The sequence below is a fragment of the Scomber scombrus genome, chromosome 11 (genome assembly GCF_963691925.1).
Source record: "Scomber scombrus chromosome 11, fScoSco1.1, whole genome shotgun sequence".
NCBI classification, from domain to species: Eukaryota; Metazoa; Chordata; class Actinopteri; order Scombriformes; family Scombridae; genus Scomber; species Scomber scombrus.
The window spans coordinates 25,081,296-25,103,794 of NC_084980.1; the positions used below are offsets into that span (position 1 = coordinate 25,081,296).

General features: G+C 39.9%; 1 protein-coding gene across 1 annotated transcript; it reads left to right on the forward strand.

The window, feature by feature from the left end:
* Nucleotides 1-551: 551 nt before the first annotated feature.
* Nucleotides 552-22,158, forward strand: LOC133990620 (vang-like protein 2). Its single transcript, XM_062428987.1, has 8 exons — nt 552-655; nt 14,957-15,333; nt 15,507-15,630; nt 16,916-17,523; nt 19,090-19,223; nt 19,488-19,623; nt 20,389-20,632; nt 20,740-22,158. Exons 2-8 carry the CDS (start codon nt 15,263-15,265, stop codon nt 20,998-21,000), a joined length of 1,578 nt encoding a protein of 525 aa, XP_062284971.1. The 5' UTR covers nt 552-655; nt 14,957-15,262; the 3' UTR covers nt 21,001-22,158.
* Nucleotides 22,159-22,499: the final 341 nt, after the last annotated feature.

Consider the following 22,499-nt stretch of genomic DNA (forward strand, 5'->3'; position numbering starts at 1 on the left):
GGTTAAAAATGATGGTTAATATTTCCCAAAACAGTCCACAAATACAAAGACTAAAGAAACCAGAAAATACTCATATTTGAGAAACTGGAATCAGAGAATTTTTATATTTTTTTCTTTTAAAAATGAGTCAAAATGAAGCACTGATTATCAAGAAGGTTGAAGATTAAATGTTCCTATTGATTAATCGACTAATCGTTGCAGCTTTACTGGCTAAAGGAAAGCTTTAACTAGGGTCTCTTTTGTCAGGCAAGTGCTTTTACATGTAAAACACATTTTAATATGCTGTTCTGGATTCATAAATGTGTCTTTACAGCTCCATAAAGGTCACACAGTTTTTACATTTGATGGTTTTTTGAGGATTTTTCCAATCAGCAGCTCTATAAACAGTTTCTCTGCGGTGTGAGCCACTTCTGTGACTACATTATATATTATCCAATCCTTTCTCAGTGATCACACACAGAGTGAAATATCTGAGAGGTAGTAAATGTGTTGTGGCTGAACTGAACCACCCCATTTCAAAGGCCTTGGCCCCCAGGGGGGAAAGCAGCGGAGGAGGGGCCAAACTGGAGCGGAGGCGGGGTCCGACGGTGCTCTACGGCTGAGTGGAAAGAAAGTGGAAAGTGAGGAAAATACCTGAATGGACTATCTGGAATAAGTAAGTAGTATTATTTTCTGTGGTGGTGGTGGTGGGGGGGAATGTCTTGAATCACTGGTGGCGGATGATAAAGGGTGTGCATGCTGTAAAAGGTGGGAAGAGAGGGGAGGATTTGGTGCGCAGAGGATCTCCAGTTTCCCCCTAAACAATAGTCGAGAGGAGAGGACGCCGTGGTTGCCTTTTTTTCCTTTTTTTTTTTTTTGGGAAACCACAGGGAAGTTTAGGACCCTCATTGGTTTCTATTGTTGCACCCACCGAGGCCACGTAGCTCTCTGGACCGGTTTTAAACGTGGGAGGAAGCGCCTTGTCTGCTTTTAAACGCAACAAAATAGCAGCTGGTGATGCGTCTGGGAAGCTCGTCCAGTGTGATGGTAGGCCGGTGTTTCGGATGAAATGGTGACCGTGTTAATTGGTGTTCTCCTTTAAAAAAAGCCTCTAATTGTAAATTCATCCTTTTTACATACATACTCATCTGTGTTTAACATCTATGTTACACTCACCATTAATGTAAAGTGAAATTGCGCGTGCGTCATGTAATGTGAGAAAGGCACCACTTAACACGGTTACCACTTAAAGCGTAACACCACATCGAGGGTTTTTGAATTGAATCTTCTCCTCGGAGCAAAAGGGGGTGGGGGGGGGGGGACTGGTGGTGTGTGAAGCTTGAGAGCGTCCATTCATTTACAGTGAGGGCGTCCTGGGTTGAAAGGGAGGAAGAAGGGAGAGAAAAAGAAGCAACATTTGTGGATAATTTGGCACCAGGACGCGCGACCAGTGGGGCCTGGGAGTCTCCCATTGTCCTGGCTCACCACAGCACCCTCCTTTTCTCATCTTTTGTAGGTCGCACAACTCTTTATATTCGCCCCCCAAATGCTGCTGCTGCCCATTACTCACAGTAAGTTAGCCTCTGGTAGCCTTTTGTGCATGTGTGGAATATATGTTGAAATATTAATGCAAGCTTGACTCTGGATCTGTGTTACCATCACAAGCCAAACCACTGGAGTGGTGGAGCTTGAAATGTGTCCAAAATTATAGCTTTTGTTTAAAAAGTGAAAGAGTGAAATGTTGCTGCAGTCACAGGCCCGACTGAGAAGCTGCTGGAGACACTGTTTGATATGCTGCTGCCTCCATTTAGTTCTTAATTATACTGTGAAAAGAGAAGTTTGTATAATGCTACAAATATACATACTTACATGTACAGGTTCTCCAAGTGGGGTCCTTTAGGGGGGGGGGTCTCTAGAAAAATGGGGCATAATTTACTTTCACTGTATTTCCATCTATAAGTAACACAATAACAGACTATTTTTGGGTTGGGATGGGTTTCATACACTTCCTGTTATAAGACATGTAAGAAATATCTCATCAGATTGAGGGTGGGGGTCCATGGTGTAGTTAATGTCAGTATAGGGGGTCGTCTTTAATGTAAATCAGTTTGAGAGTCACTGGTTTAGATAGTGATAAAAAGCAGCACAGTCTGACTATAAACTGCATCCAATGGGAGTGTTATAGAGATGATACAGGACATAAAGTAGCAGGAGGACTGTTTAAATGAACTGTAACAGATAGTCAACATGAATATCACACATCAGAGATTAAGAAATGGTGTTTAAGTGTGACTAAAGAGGCTCTCTGGAGCACCAATGATTGTATTTTAGTTTTTTTTTTACATTAATATATCACAGGATGTGTCCAAGCAGCTGTTCTATTAGAGCTGCAATTAGTTGAAATTGATTAGCTGCCAGTTATTAAATTACTCGCCAGCTATTTTGATGATTGATGACCACTTTGAGGCATTTGTTTAAGGAGAAAATGTAAAAATTCTCTAATTCCAGTTTCTTAAATGTGACTATTTCCTGGTTTGTTTAGTCTTCTATGACAGTAGACTGACTATGTTTGAGTTGTGGATGTAAGCTTGGGATTGGGCTCGACGTTTTTCGCCATTTTCTGCCAGTTTATGGACTAAACTAATCGATTTAATCAAGAATATAATCCCCAGATTCATCGATAATGAAAATAATAGATAGTTGCAGCCTTAATGTTTATGTTTAAAGGCTCAGTTCACCCAAATCTCAAAAACCACAGTTCTCCCTCCTGCCCCTGTACTGCCATTTGGTTTATTGACGGACTTTTAGGATCAGCTATAAATTACAACATATCTCACTCAGGGATCAAACACTAAAGTCCTGGACTTATTTCCATCCGGCGTTTTCAGAGGCCACCGATCTTTATCAAGACGAAGCCGGCCAAGCATCCGTTTTTCTTCAAGATAAAAGCCTGGAAATCTTTTGAATAACCCACAGGATCATTTAACAAGACTTAAACGCTGTTCAGGAGATTTTTTCCAGAATCCACAAAGACTTTTCTAACCGTCTGGATGAAAATATCTTTCAGTCCACTGAGAGATAAGAAGGATTTTTAAAACATGTTTTAAAAGTTAGGAGTCAATTTGCTAAATCCTCAAGAGTCATGCTGGCTGGAAATGAATGTTTCACTATTAGTTATATTAACTCTACATGATGTCATATTTTCAGTGCACAACAGCATGTTTATGTCATACAAAACATGCAAGGAGATGCTGTACTGTATGTCATTTCTGGTTAAATAATCTGTGTTATTATATGTTTTTCCTCCATAAGTGAAGATATTTTATCACCATAAAAACAGATGCTTTTCTCTGTGATTCGATAATAATGCCAATACATGAGAAGATGGGAACTAATACTAGAAAACTGAATCGTATAAAAAATATTGACACGTTTTTTGAAGAGGTCAACAAAGTAGTCAACCCCAGACAGATCACATAATATAAATTGGATTATGCTGTTTAAGGATTAAGAGGTTAAAACATGGAACAACACAATAATATTGTTTTATTCTGTGCAGACAGACTGTGGACTGACATTATCTGATGGAGGCTGTCGTATGTGTAGATTATTTAGAGTAACAGGCGTTCGGTCTCTTGATTTGAATGTCATTTTTTCAAAGCTTTGATTGAAATGTCATTCTCCTCCATAGTTTACTGGAGTGGAGGTAAACATCTCAGTGGTTTAAAACTTGAGGAAATAGAACAGAAGACTCTTAATCATGTAAATGGCAAAGTGGGAAAATATGTTGTTTGTGATGTGGGTGAACTGACCCTTTTAACATGAACGTCTGAGAGGATCTTCTTTAATATGTACCACATATAAAGCTGCAACTATTCATCTATTCATTGAATCCACAGAAGATACAAATCTGCAGCTATTTTGACAATCAATTGAATCTTTTGAGTCATTTTTTAAAGAAAAAAGGTCCAAATTCTGTCATTTAATGTCAGTATTTCCTGGTTTCTATAGGCTTTGCTGATCTTTCGGTTGAGGACTGTTAGTTAGGACAGAAAAAAGACACTTCAGGACGTTACTTTAGCTTTTAGAAACAGCAATTGTCTGTGATTTTAAGCACCAAACGACTAACAGGTTGATCAATAATTAAACCACGTTTGTTCTTTCTCACTTTGTGTCCCTGCAGCACTTTGTTTGAATATGTAAGCTGGGATTTGTTTGATTCGCAGCACTCAGCAGAGGACGGGCCTGTTGATTCAACCACACCCTGTGAGATTTGTACACACACATGCTCCGGTTTGCCGGCCATGTGTGCGCTTAGGCTGACAGTAGCAGTTGTCTTGTGTTTTTTGCTGGTTTTACTGATGTCGTCGCAGGCAGCGGTGGGTGGTGCTCGGCCCTGTTTGTGTGTGTGTGTGTGTGTGTGTGTGTGTGTGGCCCTGGTTGCACTGATGAGCCTTTTCCCCCCCTGGCTGCAGCAGCTTGGGTGTGTGCATGCTTATTTTCACAGTTGGTATATCAGGCCCTCAAATGGCAGTTTGAGTAGAGCTGGTCATTTCAGAGATGTCCCCGATTGCTTTTCCACGGTGACAGCTGCCGTCTCAGTGCCAGCAGCTCCAAATGTTTGATGACCGTACAGCTGCAGAGATTAGTCGATTCATCGAGGAGTGGCCAACTATTGATCGTTTTAAGTCATTTTTTAAGGGAAGAGTCAACATTCTGTGATTCCAGCTTCTCAAATGTGATTATTTTCTGGTTTCTTTAGCTTCCTATGACAGTAAACTGAATATATTTGGGTTAATCAGGACAAGAGAATATATTTAAGACATCGTTTTGAACTTTGGGAAACAACGATTGACCTTTTTCACCATTTTCTGACACTTTCTAGACCAAACAACTATATATACAAATATAATTATTAGTTGCAGCTGTCGGTGACTGTTGGATTTCTTTTTTGCCTTTGGGAGAGAAAGAGGCTGTAAAATCCTACATCTGAGCTTTTTTAAACATCTTGTGACTTGAGCTGCGCGTTCACAGCCAAATTCCTGATTAATTGGTCTTGAATTGACGTTTTGAACGTTTTTCATGAGCAGCGTGAACTCAGCTGGCCTTTTTGGATGTAATGTCAACATGTTCACTTCTTCAGGGTCTGGTGAATTTGTGTTTATAGTACATTTCTTACTAGCAAATCAAAGTTCTTAGTAAAGTTATTCTGCATAAAAGAAATACAGGCACCCAGAAATATGTTTAAAATGAGGCAAAAAATCAGCTCTAATCTATGAATTGACAGCTAAAATAATAATTTGTACTGTTTTTCATTTAAATGTCTTTTGCTATCTTTGCCTATATGATACTTGAGTTTCAGTATTGATACCAAAACAATACTTCAGCACCTTCATAATGAGGATTATTAAAAACCCTTTTCCACAAAACAGTTCTAAACATTCAACAAAATGCAGCCATGTTTAATTTAGTCATGAATGATCTTACATTGGACATTAATGGATCGTACTGACTATCTGAAAGGGGTCGATTATAGTGAAAGATCCACACTCTGTAGCATTTTAGTTTTATGGATCTACAGACTCTCACTGCTCTTATTGTATCGTTGTTGGCAGCTTTAGGCAGCTGTTGCTATTCAGCAAAAAAACCTCCAAAAACTAAAGACTGGACACTACCTGCCAAGCACCAAATGGCAACAAGACAAAGTTAGTGAGTAGCTGGTGAACATATTGGAACATTTAGCAGCTGAAGAGCCAGATATTTTCCACAGGCAAAACAGAGCTAAAATGAGAGTGAGTATTTTAAGGTACATTAACCAAGTGGACAGAAACACATCTCAAAACGAATGCTAATGTTGCTCTGTGTTTGCTAGTTGTGACCGCGCAGCTCCGAGTCTGAAAAGTGAAGCCAAGCAGGCTAGCACGAGGCGACTCCGCTGGCTCCAAACAGAAGTCTGATTGCGTAGAAGTCTATGAGAAGATGACCCTTCTTCTTACTTTGTTTATCACCTCAGTAAACAGTTTCCTTATTAGTTCATGGTCTCAATGGCTAGTTTCACATCTTCACTACAGCATGATGTTCATTTTGTAAATTAACACATCAGCCATATTAACTTAAAAGTTGTTGTTTGCAGCTTGTTTCCATCGCTTCCAAGTAGCCAAAAAAAGAACCTTCACAAGAGTTTCACCTAAATAAAAGAGACCATGCAATTAGTAAAATGTGTGATCAAAGAAAAATGTTAAATAGATTTCATTCATATAGCATCTTTCTAGTTTTACAACCACTCAAAGCGCTTTTACACTACGTGCTAAGACTCACCCATTCAGGAGCTATTCAGGGTTCAGTATTTTGCTCAGTGACACTTTGACATGAGCTGGAGGTGTCGAGGATTGAACCACCAATTAGCGAATGACCCGGTCTATTTCTGAGCCACAGCCAGCCCAAAACTAATGAACACTCTGACCAAGCACTCAGATGTAACTTAAAAGACTTGATATTTTTCATGCTGTGACAGACACAGCTGCATTAAAGTTCAATACTGAGCTCTAATAAATGAGTATATAGTAAACAGTGTAGCGTTACTCACGGCTATCTGCTTGGATTTGGAAGTGGAGCATCTAAAAGCAAGACCGCCAAGGGCATCAAGGCCGTGTCCTCTGTGATATTTCTGGAAATGTGGTTAGTTTGATAACATGCGTGAAAGACATTTACAGTAAGATTATACACTTGTTACACATGTTGAGATATTTAAGGCTGATTTTCATGTTCTTTAAGACTACATTTGACAGTTTTAGGAAGGAAAGGAACCACCAGTGTCATACCTAACTGACTCTATCAAACTATAATGTAAAGAAATAGAGACTTTGACCCCAGTAAGCTTAAAAATATGGCTCTGGTTTTCTAAGGTAGGAGTCTTATGTATCTGTAAGATAAGGTAGCAACAGCCTGGAAAAATTAAAGCACCTTGCTATCAGCAAGTGATGCATATTAAATGACTTTACACTCCCTTCGACCAAGCCATAAAACCCTCCAACTGTGGCACTAGTAGGCATGAAGCCCAACATCATGACTGTTTAATCTCAGACCACACACACACACACACACACACACACACACACACACACACACACACACACACACACACACACACACACACACACACACACACACACACACACACACACACACACACACACACACACACACACACACAGAGAGATTACTGTACTAGCCTGTAGTTGGGGAGAGAGAGAGAGAAATGAACAACAGGTCATTTTCTCGTTTAAGAAATCAGGTTTTCACACTTTGAAGAAGATACCGAAGCCGCGCTGTAAAGAAACGAACGAGCTGTTTGTAAAAAATCCTGCAATAATGTGAAGAATTGAGCCAGTGTTCAGTTTAACAATAGCTGTCTAGGAACAATAGCGGAGTGGGATGAAAAGAAATAAACCTGAGTATTCATAGACGTAAGCTATCAAAAAAAAAAAGGCACAAACAAAGACAGGTTATGTTTTCACAGAGCAGGCTGTAGCTCCGATAGGACTGTTACTCAAGTTGTGACATTAATTTAACATTAATGCAGCTGAAGTGGAGACAATGTGAAGAGTCCTGGTGTGGTTCATTAAGTAGGCCAGAGGACACCGGGATGAATAGGAAACCTTATCCATCTCAACACTGGACCACACCTCGTCATATTCTCACTAACTGACAGAGTTAATGGTGTTAAAGGTGTTCAAGGATACCGGTAAGAGATACTGCTTCCATAATGCAGACGTGAAGGGATTAAATGGTCATGTTTCATCGTGTATATTTACAGCTTAAGCTACCAGGATGGACTATAATTTAAATGTATTGCTACATGTAATTGCTAGGGCGGCAACTAATGATTATTTTCTTGATTTTTGTCAATAAGAAGTCAGATAATAGTGAAAAATGCCAGTTTTTATTACTTATAATGTCCAGTTTTGTCTGATTAACATTCAAATTCTAAATATAGACAGTTTTACTGTTTGTTTGACATAGAAAAGCTTTAAATCCTCACATTTTCTGTCTATCATCTAATCATGTAATTGACTAATTCATGCAGCTCTATTACCAAAAATATGACATTAAGTGTTCATATTGCGAGTAGATCTACAATAATTAGTTCATTGCCAAAAGGTTTTTGAGTCATTTCATAAGAAAAAATGTCCAAATTCTCTGATTCCAGTTAATTAAACATGAATATTTATTGTTCTTCAGTCCTCTATGATCGTAGGATACATATCTTTGGGTTATGGACTGTTGGTTGGGACAAAAAGAAGACATTTGAGAGCGTCATTTTGGGCTTTGGGAAGTAGTGTTCGACATTTTTCACCATTTTTTGACACTTTGTCGACCAAATGAAATAATCTTTAGTTGAAGCCCTTATTGTGACTTTCAGTTAAAGGAGTCCTCCTGTGAGTTTTGTACGTTGTTTCCTTAAAGGTAGGGGATGTGTAAGAGACAGAAATCTTTTTTTAATGGTCAAAATCAAAGCAGATATCCTGCTTTTAATTTTTTGTGTGGCTCAAGCTTCAAAAACTCTGGATCCTACACTTCCCATAATGCAACTGAATAGCAACTTTCCTCAAACCCCCACTTTTTCAATCTCTGAACCTTTTCGTTATAAATTCGTAGTCTCCCAGCACAAGTTAAGTTCACCCTGATGACATCATCGGGGCTTAATAGTGAAAACCACAATGAACAAACTGACCTTCGTGTGTAAAATTGGTGGTTTGACTCTTTAAAAGTAGTTTAAATCTTATAAAGTGGATCTGAGGGGAGCGAAAATAACAACAAATTACTTCTAACCACAAATAAAACCAACTAGTCACCTCTGAGTGTGTCTGGAAGCACAGAATGAAGAGACAGACACCAGAAAGGAAATATCATTTACTGATGTACAAAGTAGTGACGTTTTTAAATGTTTAAGTTTATTGTGACGTAGATTTGACGTAATTCTTCGTCTCTATAAGTGAAGCTAGTCTAGAATTACAAACCACTTTCTTTGCTCCATTCAAAGCTTTTTCTTTCTTTTGAAACACATGAAAGTTCACAGAGGCTCTACTTTTAAAAAGACCACCCCGACCCACTTCTGCTTTCCATAGCATATGTGTCTCATTATGTGGATGATGTAGCGGCCATGACTTCAGGTTGTCATCGAACATAAAGGTCAATGCTAAATGTTGACGTCAGTCCCTCGAAATTAAAACAGGAAACGTTGATTTTAAACAAAAGTTCAGCAGTGCTGCAGAGAGAAAGTTGTGTTTGGATAAAATAACAGAAGCATTAACACATCAAACTGTTCATGAAGTAGTTATAGAGTTATATTTAATGTTTATCAAGAACTGGGTCAAGGCTCAGAGTATTCATTTTGTTATTACCGGAGTATAAACTTTCATTTTTCAAAATGTTGGATTAACATTTATAATAATATAAGCATATGAGTGGTACTAAGATCATTTTGTGATAATGTATCATAATAGCAACTATGTCTATATTTCATACTCCTATTTATTAGCACCAAACACACATTTTCACATCACTGAACAATGGCAAAAACCATTCTGGGAAATGTAGGAAATCAATAAATGATATGTGAGGCAGATACATACTGAAGAAAACATAAGAATATATATGAGAGTAGCTATCGTAATATCATGATATGGTGTATAAGTGTTGTCTTTTGCTGGTTTTAAAGGCTGCATTACAGTAAAATGATGTAATTTTCTGAACTTATCAGACTATTCTGGCTGTTCTATTATTTGTCTTTACTCACTTAGTCATTAAATCCACATTGCTGATGATTATTTATCAAAAATCTCATTGTGTAAATCTTTTGTGAAAGCTTCAATAGTAATCCCTACAATATTATCTCAATATCAATATCGAGGTAATTGGTCAAAGATAACGTGATATTCATTTTGTCCTCATCACTCAGACCTAATCAAGAGTATTTAAATTCAGACTCATTTTACATTTAGACTGTTTTTTATCAATGTGACCTTTTAGTATTATGAGTATTTGTTTTTAATACATCCATTCCATGTTGACTCAAATGATCTATTGGACATGATAGAACAACCACAACCTTAATTTATTAGATTTTGACATTGTTGTTTGGTGGTTTTTAACAGTGTTTTTTACTATGTAATATAGTTTTATGTTGTTTTTATCTGTTTTATTTTCTATGTATGTATTTTGTGAGTTGGTCAGCGTTGGTAGATGAAGACAGCAGCACTGTATTTCTAATGTTCTCTTGGATGAATACAGTTAACTTTTTGAACCTTTGCCAAGTAAAACCTGAAAGAGCTCTTTAATGTTTCACTTTGTGTTCCAGATTTTTTGGCAGCGTTAACTCTGCAAACATAATCAGTTAACTTCATTATCCTGCTACTAAGTAAGACCCAGCTCAGAGAAAGACATCCTGACAACGACACTGTAGATATCAAGATATTCATTCTTATGTTTCGGTGACTTCCTGACCTTTTGTGTAATGCCACAATCATATTATCTCAAATACTAACTGCAGCTTTGCCTTAAAATCTGCTGTGAATATCCATGATCCTAAGAGGAGGAATCTTAGTTTGTTGGAGAGCCACTGATTTAATCTTCTGTGCCAGAAATTGGGGCCACATTTCGAGTTGTACACATGACATTTAACGTTTAGATTACCATGAAATCCACTCAACACTTTCATGAACCACAGAGGATATATTCTCTCATTTTTAACTTGCAACATATCTCATAATCTAAAGTGAAATGTCTTTGGTGTCACTGGGTTTTCGCTGTCTCCAAGTGTAAAATAATAAACATTGCACCTTTTTTAGCAGTCACTTAGAGATTTAGACGTCTATTCTTGGTCTTTTTTTAATTGCCCTTTAAGGCCTTTAGATACATATGGTCCTTTCATGGCTTTAGTTATAGTTGTTAAAGCTAATTAGATAGAGTTTCGGCATGTTTGTGTCTTGTGAAGCTAATAAAGACGTTTGCTATCATATGAGAAACAGACAGATACTAACTCTACTGTATGTTTACATTATTTCATGTATGGTATCAGAGCTGTACAGGGGTAAATATGCCTGTGTTACTTCCTCCAGTACATTGAAGGATCAGTGAGAGCTTCGCTTCGTTACACAATGACTCATCTTACAGAGTAATTGCTTTTTAAAGTATGGACAGCATTGCAGCAACTGCATAATTGTTATTTTTATGCTGCGACGAGCTAAACATTAAGGCCAGCGAAGATTTCTGATTGTTATTTTGGCCAGCATATCTCCGTCTGAGGGGGGCATGTACCAACTAAACTTCCACCGCAGCAGTTAGATAAAAACACTGTTTAGATTCAGCCTGAAAATATGCGTTTCGTCTGGGAATCCTTGACTCTTCCCCTTCTTCTTTACACCACTTAAATCCGCTCCCGCATGTGAATCTGCAGTGATTCATCTCCTCAGGAAAGACTTGAGTTTGAATCTTGAGTTTGAATCACGACACTCTTTAATGTTTTTTTTTATTTAAATGTCATGCAATTTCTACATAATCTAAAATAAGTATCCGCTCGTGTTGCGTGACATTCAGACGGCGGATTCCTCTCTCTTCTTTTTGCAGAGATGTCATGTGGTCGGCATGAAACGCGCCGGCTTTTCTGCACTTTATATGGAAAAGCACAGCACGGCTCTGCGCATAAGATGCTCGTTCCAGCTGCCATTACTAAAGATTAAAGCTTCCAATGATGCACCGGGCAGAAGCTGTTAGTCATTTTAAGTTTTGTGGTTTTTAGAATAAGCATGTTTGTGGAGCTTCAGGGCTCAGAAATGTTCTTTTTCGTCTGGTACGACTTAGTGGTCCTCTTACTTCTGAGACATTATGAAGGAAAGACCGTAAAATAAAGGGTATGATGTGGAGGATAAATGCTGCTAAAAATCCCTCCACAGATTGTCGTACAGTATTTGGCTTGAACGGGAAGTGGATTTTTAAACACAAAGGCGCTGACGGAGCATAAAAGCCACATTAAGTTAAATCAAGATCCTGTAAAGACAGCGATGGCAGCTTACGTCCCTCTCCATTTCCCACAGAGGGCCAATCAAAGCCAGCGAGCCACGCCCGCCCTTTATCAATTAACCAGCGTATGACAGCCCAACATCCGTCATGCCAACACTTTTTTGTTTTGGTGATTTTTTTCGGCAGCGTGGAGAACAGAGTGGCAGAGGGCGGCGTAAGGTCAGGTTTCCACAGCAACTGTCAGCCTCCAATCCCCCCCCCCTCCTCCAGCTGAACACCCTCTTTCATCGCCATGGCAGCGGAGAGGCCCTGTTTCCCGGGGGACGGGGGGGAGTGCGGGAGGGAATGTGAGACGACGAGGGAGGGAGAGGGCAAACAAGTTTTGTGAAAACACAGTAATCCAATATGGCTGCCATTGTGTCAGAGCTAACGGTGGCTAAAGCTCACCTCTCGTGAGTGTGTGTGTGTGTGTGTGTGAGTGAGGAGGATACAGTCGTGTGATGATTAACCTCCGCCAAGACCTGCAGGATGTGATGCCAGCACGCAGAGCCGCTTCAGTTTTTTAAAGAGGGTTCATTTGTTTAAAAGTGTCACTCAGTGGAGAGATCACAGCACTCGCTCTGCTCGGGAGGGTTGAGAGGATGACTCCCACATACATGGACTCTGAGTTTAAAGGGAACTTCACATTAAACTATTGAGGCTTGACTAATACGACTCCTTAACCCTTTCATACTGTTTATACTCTGCACCCTCACAGTATGTTCTGGTTTGACCCGGTCTAAGAATCCCCTCCATAAAAAGTTTCAATACCAAATGTTGAACCACAGATGTGTTTAAAAAGCATCAATAGTCGATCTGACTGATCAATACATGGGTGATTAAACCTTGATTTATGTTTCACAGATCCGATAGATTGATTTTTTAGGTTTTACATTGCTTGTTTTTAGAGAAAAAACAGCCACTATCACACAACATCATGTCCTATTTTACCTAAGACATGAAAATATAACATAGCAACAATTATTTCAATGTATTTTATTGGAACTGAACATTACATGAACTTTATGGAGCTGTGGGCTTTATTGTATAACCATTACAGCCATCAGTCTTCACTGCTATATCATAAAAAGAAATCCTCATAACTACTATCTTATTAAAACTATTAACTATTCATTTCACTAAAACACATGTTAATAAATACGGGTCAAATTTGACCCAGAACAGCTTCAATGGACAGAAATGTGTAGCACCTACAGTATACAAAAGTATAACATTTTCAAATATTTTGGTGCATTTTGGGCCACTTTAGGAAAAGTCATCACATTTCAGAGTAAAAGAACATTTGAGTTGTTTTCACACCTGTCAATTGTCAAAATGGGTAAAAATTTGACCCTTAACAGTATGTAAGGGTTAAAGGACAGGTGCACACAGCCAGGTGCCCAAATAACACTGACACATTTTTCTAGCTGTTTTCATCCCTCCTGTTCCTACTGATCATTAGAAGATCCCTCTATATGTACTCTCCTCTCTCATAGAGCCCTTCATGGTCAGGCCAGACCTTCTACACTCCCACACCACAAGCAGAGCTTTTAAGTGCTCTAACCAGGGTCTCCTGAAAGTCCCTCGGACACATTTTAAGACTCGGAGAGACTCGTGCATTCCAGTTGGCTTTGGAATAATTCTCCCAGTAAATCCGACATCTCTGGACACTGTGCAGTTAAAACCCGTCTGTTTAGACAGGCATTTAGGTAGCATGTGCTATTTTATGTTTTATCTTGTATTTTAGGCCTGTTTTTCCCTCCTTTGTGTTTCATCCGTTTATCTTTTGTTATATTTATTGCGATTGTGAAGCACTTTGTGACTGGTGTCTGTGAAATGTGCTATATATAAATAACCTTTACTTACTTAAACTTTCAATGTGAGTGATGGGGATAAAAATTCACAGCCCTCCTTTTGTGCAAAAATGCATTTTAGAGTTGATGTGAAGCTTATATGAGGCTTTAGCATAGTAGAGTTAGTCATATCAAGTGGATATCTGCCACATTCACAGTCTCTTTATCATCAAATTCCTTCTTTGTGTTTCTCTGTTGAGCTGTGGTGGAAGTATAGTAACAAAAAGAGGAACTTTGGCACTAAAAAGACTGTAACACTGAAAGATAACCACTTGATTTGACTCATTTGGACGACTGAAGCTTCATATTAGCTTCAAATAAACTTTTAAATACATTTTTAGCACAGGAGGACGACTGTCGATTTTGTCCTGCATCACTTCCATTATAAATGCATTATGAAGGGATCTTCTAATAGTCAGTATGAACAGGAGGAATGATTACAGCTAGAAAAAACAATGTTATTGTTCATTTGGGCTCCTGACTGTTGTTTTAGGACAAACTTGAAAAACGGTCAAACTGTCCTTTAACTCCTAACTGAAAGACTCTGTGCTGATGTGCTCATGTTTAATCAGCACTAAGTTGTCCGTAATTTCCCCCCAAAACTTTAAACACTGACAGTCTGGAAACATTTAGATTTAGAGACACTAAAACTTCACTTTTAAACCAAGATATTTGTAGCTGTGGTGAAACTGTGACGATACTTTCAAACTTGCAAATATAAACAAGATGAAGAGTCGACAGTCATAATGCCAGCGTGTTGATGTTTAATAGGTGTGATTTTATGTATCTATTCATTTTTTACAGTTATTTGACAGGGATTTATTTGACTGTAAATGAGCCAAAGTAGCCATAAAGACTCATTTCATCTGTTTCCCCAGGTCAGATGTTTAAGAAAGAACCTCAAATTGGAACAAAATGACTTTTAAATCCTGTAAAATTCATGGTTTACAACATAATTAGTGAAATTATAATATAATAATTATCAGACAGGTATAATAATCAGTAAATATGGAAAAGTGACACTGATCTGACCAACTATTCTCCTTCTGCTCATCTCCTTTCAGATCACGGCCAGTTCAGCTCTCCCCCGCTGCGACTCTCCCACCCGCCATCATCGCCCGTCCCTCTTCCTCCTCTCTCTGTAGCCTCCCCCGCTCACCCCCCTCCTCCCTTCTCCTGCTCCCTCCTCATCGGCCTCCAAGATAGATTCCCTCAGGAGTAAGGTTGACCTGCTCAAGCTGCCCCTGGCTCTCTCCACCAAGTCCATCTCCGAGCGCAAGAGCCAGCTGGGAGGAGTCGTCGAGCAGCGGGGCACGGGGGGAGGAGGAGGAGGAGGGGCCCGTAAAGCCCGCTCACCGCCGACCCGAGACATGGACAACGAGTCGCAGTACTCGGGCTACTCGTACAAGTCGTCCCACTCCAGAAGCTCCCGCAAGCACAGGTGGGTCACGCTGATGATTTTAACATCAGCATTTCAACATTAAATATCTTCATTTTTAGAAAGATCTTTGGTGTTTTTCCCCCAAAATATACACAAACTCAACATCATTCTCAAGGGGAGTGACGGAAAAGTAATGGAGTAACCCCGTGTGCTGCTGTGTGTTTGTCTCTCAGGGAACGGAGGGATCGTCACCGCTCTAAGAGCCGAGACGGCAGCAGCCGTGCAGACAAATCCGTCACCATCCAGACTCCCGGAGAGCCTCTGCTCGATGCAGAGTCGACCCGCGGAGATGAAAGGGTCAGTCATGCAAGCCTGTTACTAATCCATGTCCTCCATCAGTGAACAGTGGTAGTTACATTTCTTGGTAAACTGTCAGCTTTTACCTGCTGTGATGGGTTGAAACTATTATTTAAAGGCTTTGTGCTTCTGGTTTTTTCTCTGGCATGTTTTGGTTTTATTTTCCTGTTGAAGTCAAGTGTGTTTTACTCGGAGCTGTCAGTCATTTAAATTCAATCCATGGTCGTCCTGTCAGTCAGTGGGGAAAGAACAGATGTTCACATTTATCTAACTGTGTCTTAGACGAGGTATTATTTAATATAAAGAGGCATGTTTTCATTAAGGAGTACTGAGGAGACATGAGAAGCTGTTTATCTATAAAATAGCAATGAGGCAATTATTACTTGTAACTGGTTCCTCTCATCATTAAATTGCAGGGAATACTCTTACATTTTTATATTTTATATTTTTTGCCCAAAGTGACGTCCTCACATTGCTTATTGTAAAGATATTCAATTTATAACACCATGAAACAGCATAAAATCCAAACGTGAGCCAGCAAACATTTGTCATTTTTGCTTAATAAACTATTGATAAGCTATTTTTTTTTATTGGCAAAAGCAAAAAAAAAGACAGCACACTGCAGCTCCCAAAGCAGGTAGATTTAATAGGATTCCAGTAGTGACATTTCGAGCTCAATGCTCTTCGTCAGACTGAAGATGAACTAGATAGTCTCCATCTTAAATCCACAAAGGCCCGAGTCACCTGACAGTCACATGATGTGCTGATCCCACTCAATATTTTATAGGTGTACATATACAGTAGGTGTAGAAAAATAAATACATAGATAAATAATACAAAATAATAATAATGATAACATTAAACTAGTACTATGACATAAAAGCAACCATATGTGATAAACAAAAATAGATTAAAAAAAAAAAAGACAAATATTTGTGAATAATATATATATATAGATGGGGCATCAGGCCATATAGCAATCAATACAATAATAATACAAATGTTTATTATTATTATAATAATAATAATAATAATAATAATAATAACTATTTATATAGCACATTTTTTAAATCAAAGTTTCCAAAGTGCTTTGACAGACAAAGCCAAAGCAGTACATTACAAAGCGAGACACACAACACAGAGCAGTAACAAGATAGAGGGCAATGAAATACAGTCAATAACATCAATATGGCTAGACTTGTTAATAGGTCAATCATTTCAGCACTGGTTTAAAAATGGCGCCTCCTCTCTCATCAACCTGTATCTCCTCCTCTTTATCTGACAGGATGACAACTGGGGCGAGACCACCACCGTGGTCACCGGCACCTCAGAGCACAGCATCTCCAACGAGGACCTGACGCGCGTCACCAAAGAATTGGAGGAGTCGACTCCTCTCGAGTGCAAGCGCTTCATCGGGCCGGCGCTCGGAGGCTGCCTGAGCTTCTTCGCCCTGGTCACGCCTTTAGCCTTCCTCATCCTCCCGCAGGTGCTGTGGCGCGACGCCTTGGAGCCCTGCGGAACGCCGTGCGAAGGCCTCTACGTCTCCTTGGCCTTCAAGCTGCTCGTGCTGCTCATCTCCTCCTGGGCGCTGTTCCTCCGCCCTCCTCGCGCCACGCTCCCGCGCTTCTTCGTCTTCCGCTGCCTGCTGATGGTGCTGGTGTTCCTGTTCGTGGCGTCGTACTGGTTGTTTTACGGCGTGCGGGTGCTGGAGCCCCGGGAGAGGGACTACAGGGGGATCGTGGAGTACGCCGCCTCGCTGGTGGACGCCCTGCTCTTCATTCAGTACCTCGCTCTGGTGCTCCTGGAGGTCCGACACCTGCAGCCGGCCTTCTGCCTCAAAGTGGTCAGGAGCACGGACGGAGCCAGCAAGTTCTACAACGTGGGTCACCTCAGGTACGTGTGTGTGATTTAGGAACATATAACAAATTTAATAAGCAAATAAGAATTCTTAGATACCCATTTTAGACAAAGTTTGATCAGAGCACACTTTACATGTTCACAAAACACTATACTGTCGGTTAAAATCCAATGAAATGGGCCTATGACCTGGAAAACAGGCATCTCCAGTTGTTATACTAGGCCAGGCAATGTAAATTTATTTATATAGCACATTTCAACAACAAGAGTCATTTAAAATGTAATTGTAATTTTAAACTCCCAACCAAAGACCTCACATCCTTCCCCATCCTATCAATCAAGCTCATTTATTCCCATCACTCTGTTTACATTTAAGATTGATCGTGTACGTCCCTGTCTCAACATCCTGTTTCTAAACTAAATTGATTATATTTAGGAAATACTAAAACTGGATTTTTTGTTTCTTTTTTCAGTTGTAGTTTATTTTAAATGATTGTGATTGTGATTGCGCATCTCAGGCAAAGTTGTTGAAGTGTGGTGTCTTGTTGGCTTATTTTTGATAGTATAACTTGAAGTTGTCAAAGTCAGAACATTTTTCATCTTATTCTTAGAGGCCTTTAAGTGTAAGTTTATTTCTTTCTCATTTTGGAATCAAACTCTCGTTAAATACAAAGGGAAGACTGTATGTGTGCACATGCATTAGTGCTTTTCTGTCTGAGCTGGCATGTTTATACAGAACAAGCTTCTCAAACATCATAACCTTTTGATGCATAACTCCATTTTATATGACACCTCAGTAATATGGCTGAGTGTTTGCATCTTCAGAGCATCACATAGATGAGATTTGCCACACAGGAAAAGAGAAGGATTTCTGTCCTGATCCTCCTGCTGGTGACACAAAACCATCCGAAATGTCCTGAACTTCACTGACGTCAGTAATCTTCACCCATCTGGTACATTAAACATGCCAAGATTGATTCTCAAAGCGTGTTTAGGGTTCTGTTATTGGGGTTTTAATGATGCAGTATCTTGATGATACAACATGATTTTTTAAAGAGGTATTTTAACAGTTTTCTATTTGAGCATTAAAACGTTTGAAACATTTTAAAGATTTTCTTTAAAAAAACAAACAAGAATACAAGAAATTGGATCACAACAACATGATTAATCCCAACAACATCTGGATGCATGATTGAGGACAAAAAAAGGGTGAAAATAAGTTTAAATCAACCTGTTTCTTTTCTTTTTTTTAAACTTTATTTTAGGGGCACAATTATAGAAAAAAAATAAATAACTGATGTATAACCCTCTGTGGGGCTTATACAGTAAATAATAATAATAATATAATAAAATATATAATATCTATAATATAATTTAAAAAAATAATTTAAATTGCTGTATTTTACTTTTTTTCTTTTTTTTGCATTACCATCATCAAAGACATGAGTACAGAATGAGACTTTAAATCTATTTCATGGATTAACTTATTTTTTTATTAGTGATTAAAACCTGTTTGAATTCACCTCATAATTAGAGGCAGATCTGATTTGTATCTTATGTATCCAGCAGCAGATGTTTGACTGTATCTACTCTGTGTTTTAGTATCCAGCGGGCGGCTGTCTGGGTGTTGGACCGTTATTACAACGACTTCTCCGTCTACAACCCTGCCCTCCTCAACCTGCCCAAGTCCATCCTGTCCAAGAAGATGACCGGCTTCAAAGTTTACTCTCTGGACGGTAAATACAGCCTCGTCACATCTCTGACGCCTGTTTTCTAATCCAGAGCTGCATCATTTTGTTCGTCAGTCATCGTCCTACGTCAGGACCAGATATAGCAGATAAATGCAACATGTAGTTTTCACCAAGACTAATAAGTAGTCCTTACTGTTTGTAATGTCATTGTTACTTTAGTCTCCATCTCATGTCGATACAGCATCAGCTAAATACCTGAAATGCAAATGCAACCCACTAATTCCTCTCTGTGCGTGTGTCATCTTGTAGAAAACCCCACCAATAACTCCACAGGCCAGTCGCGGGCAATGATAGCAGCGGCTGCCAGGAGGAGAGACAACTCCCACAACGAGTTTTACTACGAGGAGGCCGAGATGGACCGCAGGGTCCGCAAACGCAAGGCCAGGTCAGACACGGACGATACTCCTCAGTTAAAGGCTTTGTGAAGGATAACGAATAAGTGTTGGACGAGCAAACAAACAAAAACCGGTGTTCACGGTGCAAACAGAGTGAGACACTTCCAGACAATATGTAGTCTTTGTCTGTCTGTGGACGGAGGGGAAACTTGTGATTCAGCTGGTTTCTTCAGGCTGAATGCACAATGGGGGTTGTGACACCTTGATGTCAGAATAAAGATCACACTAAAAAGGTGTTAGGATCACTTTGTAGCCCATTACAAGATGCAGGTCTTAATTTTTTTAGGGGCTGAAAGTCAAACTAAACAGAAATTGAAGCATAACATTTGGTTCTTATTCATTCACCACCTATGAATCACCTATCAAGGCATGTCTGAAGCACCAGGGTCTTGCCAACAATCTGACTTTATTCTGTCTCGCATGATCTCATTGTTGTGTTAGTGATATTAAACATGTTGTCAGCTTTGTTAAGGATCTCATGCAAAACTTTGGACTTTTGGTGTTTACAATTTAGCATTTTACTCCTTCTGATGGGTTTATGGAAAAATACAAATTTAAAAGGTTGTCCTACAAGATTTGTTCAGCAGAGCTCATCCCACATATGGTTTTGTTTATTCCTCGAGGCTCCATTTTCTCTCAGTCCGCACTAAACAAAGAATTTAACTGTGAAGTTATGTTGAAGCAAAACCAAAGGAATTTTAAGTTGAGAGCGCTGACGTCTAAAATTCAGTTTTTTTGGTCGACCCTTCCTCTAGGTTGGTGGTGGCGGTGGAAGAGGCCTTCACACACATCAAGCGTCTCCACGAAGAAGAGATTGCGGCGTCCCCCAAACACCCGCGGGAGGTGATGGATCCTCGGGAGGCGGCTCAAGCCATTTTCGCTCCGATGGCGAGGGCCATGCAGAAATACCTGAGGACCACTCGGCAGCAGGCCTTCCACAGCATGGAGAGCATCCTCACACACCTGCAGTTCTGCATCACACACAACATGACGCCAAAGGTGAGAGTTTGTCGTCACCGCGGCTTTATTTTTTGGGGGATTCAGGTTCTAAATGATCTTATCCAGTGCTGTCCTCCATAATTAACCTCCTCCTTCCTCCCCGCCAGGCTTTCCTGGAGCGTTACCTCACCCCCGGCCCCACCATGCAGTACCAGCAGCAGAACGGCAGAGGGCGCCAGTGGACCCTGGTGAGCGAGGAGCCTGTGACTTCAGCCCTGCGACAGGGTCTGGTCTTCTCCCTGCGACGCCTGGACTTCTCCCTGGTCGTCACGGTAACGCCGCTACCTTTCCTGCGGCTCGGGGAGGAGTTCATCGACCCAAAGAGCCACAAGTTCGTCATGAGGCTGCAGTCGGAGACCTCGGTGTGAAAGGCGTCTCCCCCGAGGTGTCTCCTTTTCTCTCCTCCCGTTGTCCTCTCTTTGTGCTCGCTCCCTGCTGGATCACCGATGTGGCGCGGGACATGTGGAGGCCATGTGATCCACTCGTATCCAATCATTTCCCCCCCTTGACTGTGACAAAGAAACCCATTCAAGGAGAGTCTGAACCCTCCTCCTGTTTTATGATCATCACAGATGCTCTGATATTAAACTGTGATCAGCTCAATGATTGTCCCACAAACGGATGCCTTGACTTTTTATTTTCTGTGTTGTTGAGTCTTTGTCTTTTACAACACGCTGTAAACAAAAAAAAAAGAAAAAAGAAAAAAAAAGATCCCTTTGTTTCTAAAGGGGACTTTTCGTCTTTTTGCCTCCTTTAATGCTGTAACCACTGGACTAGTTTACTGCGCTGACTCAACACATAAACACCAGAGGAGGGGGATTACATCACATTTTTCACTTCCTCCCGTGTCTTAAACGGAGCTCAGCTCTGACTGCAACGCTGGTGTACCACTGCCTTCTGGTTCCCTGTCAGTGTATTGTTTTATTTGAGATGGCAAGGACTGTTTTTATATTAGAGGGTGTGACTTTGTTTTTGTTTTGTTTGTTTTTTTACTTACAGAATGTAGCATTATGTGCATTGAAATAACACATTGCTTTTCTGCGGGGCCCGAAGGCCAAAATGTATTTTTTTTATCTGACTGTAAAGGAAAATGGAATCACATTCCTAAATTGTTGCTACTCCAGACTCACACATATTCACGATTGTCTAAATATGCAGCTTTTGTTTTATTCTACAGTACACTGGCATTTTTATTTTTACAATTAATATTACAGTTTTAACTGGAAGACTCAATTTACACCTGGTATTCCCATGTGATCTGGATCTAGATATCTTATCTGTATCAGGATGTTGTAGAATAAGTCTGGTGATGTTTTATATTTTTTTCTCACTGTCAACAAATCTCATAAAAAGACCAAAACCAACAACCTGTACGTCCGTCTCTCAATGCTTTTAAAGTTCCCTACCCTGTATGCAGCTCTCATGATATAAATCTTTTTAAAAACAAGTCACAAATGTGTAATTTAATTCCTATTGAAGGTTTAACCATTTCCTGCAGTCAAACAGAAGGAAATTAATGCAGTTACTGGAGACTATTTTCAGCCGCTGACTAATCTGCACTAGTGAGTATTTACGGCACCGAGAATTGTGTGTGAAATTGGCTCAAAATATATTAGTGTGTGTGTGTGTGTGTGTGTGTGTGTGTGTGTGTGTGTGTGTGTGTGTGTGTGTGTGTGTGTGTGTGTGTGTGTGTGTGTGTGTGTGTGTGTGTGTGTGTGTGTGTGTGTGTGTGTGTGTGTGTGTGTGTGTGTGTGTGTGTGTGTGTGTGTGTGTGTGTGTGTGTGTGTGTGTGTGTGTGTGTGTGTGTGTGTGTGTGTGTGTGTGTGTGTGTGTGTGTGTGTGTGTTGGTAATGAAGGATTATGTCAC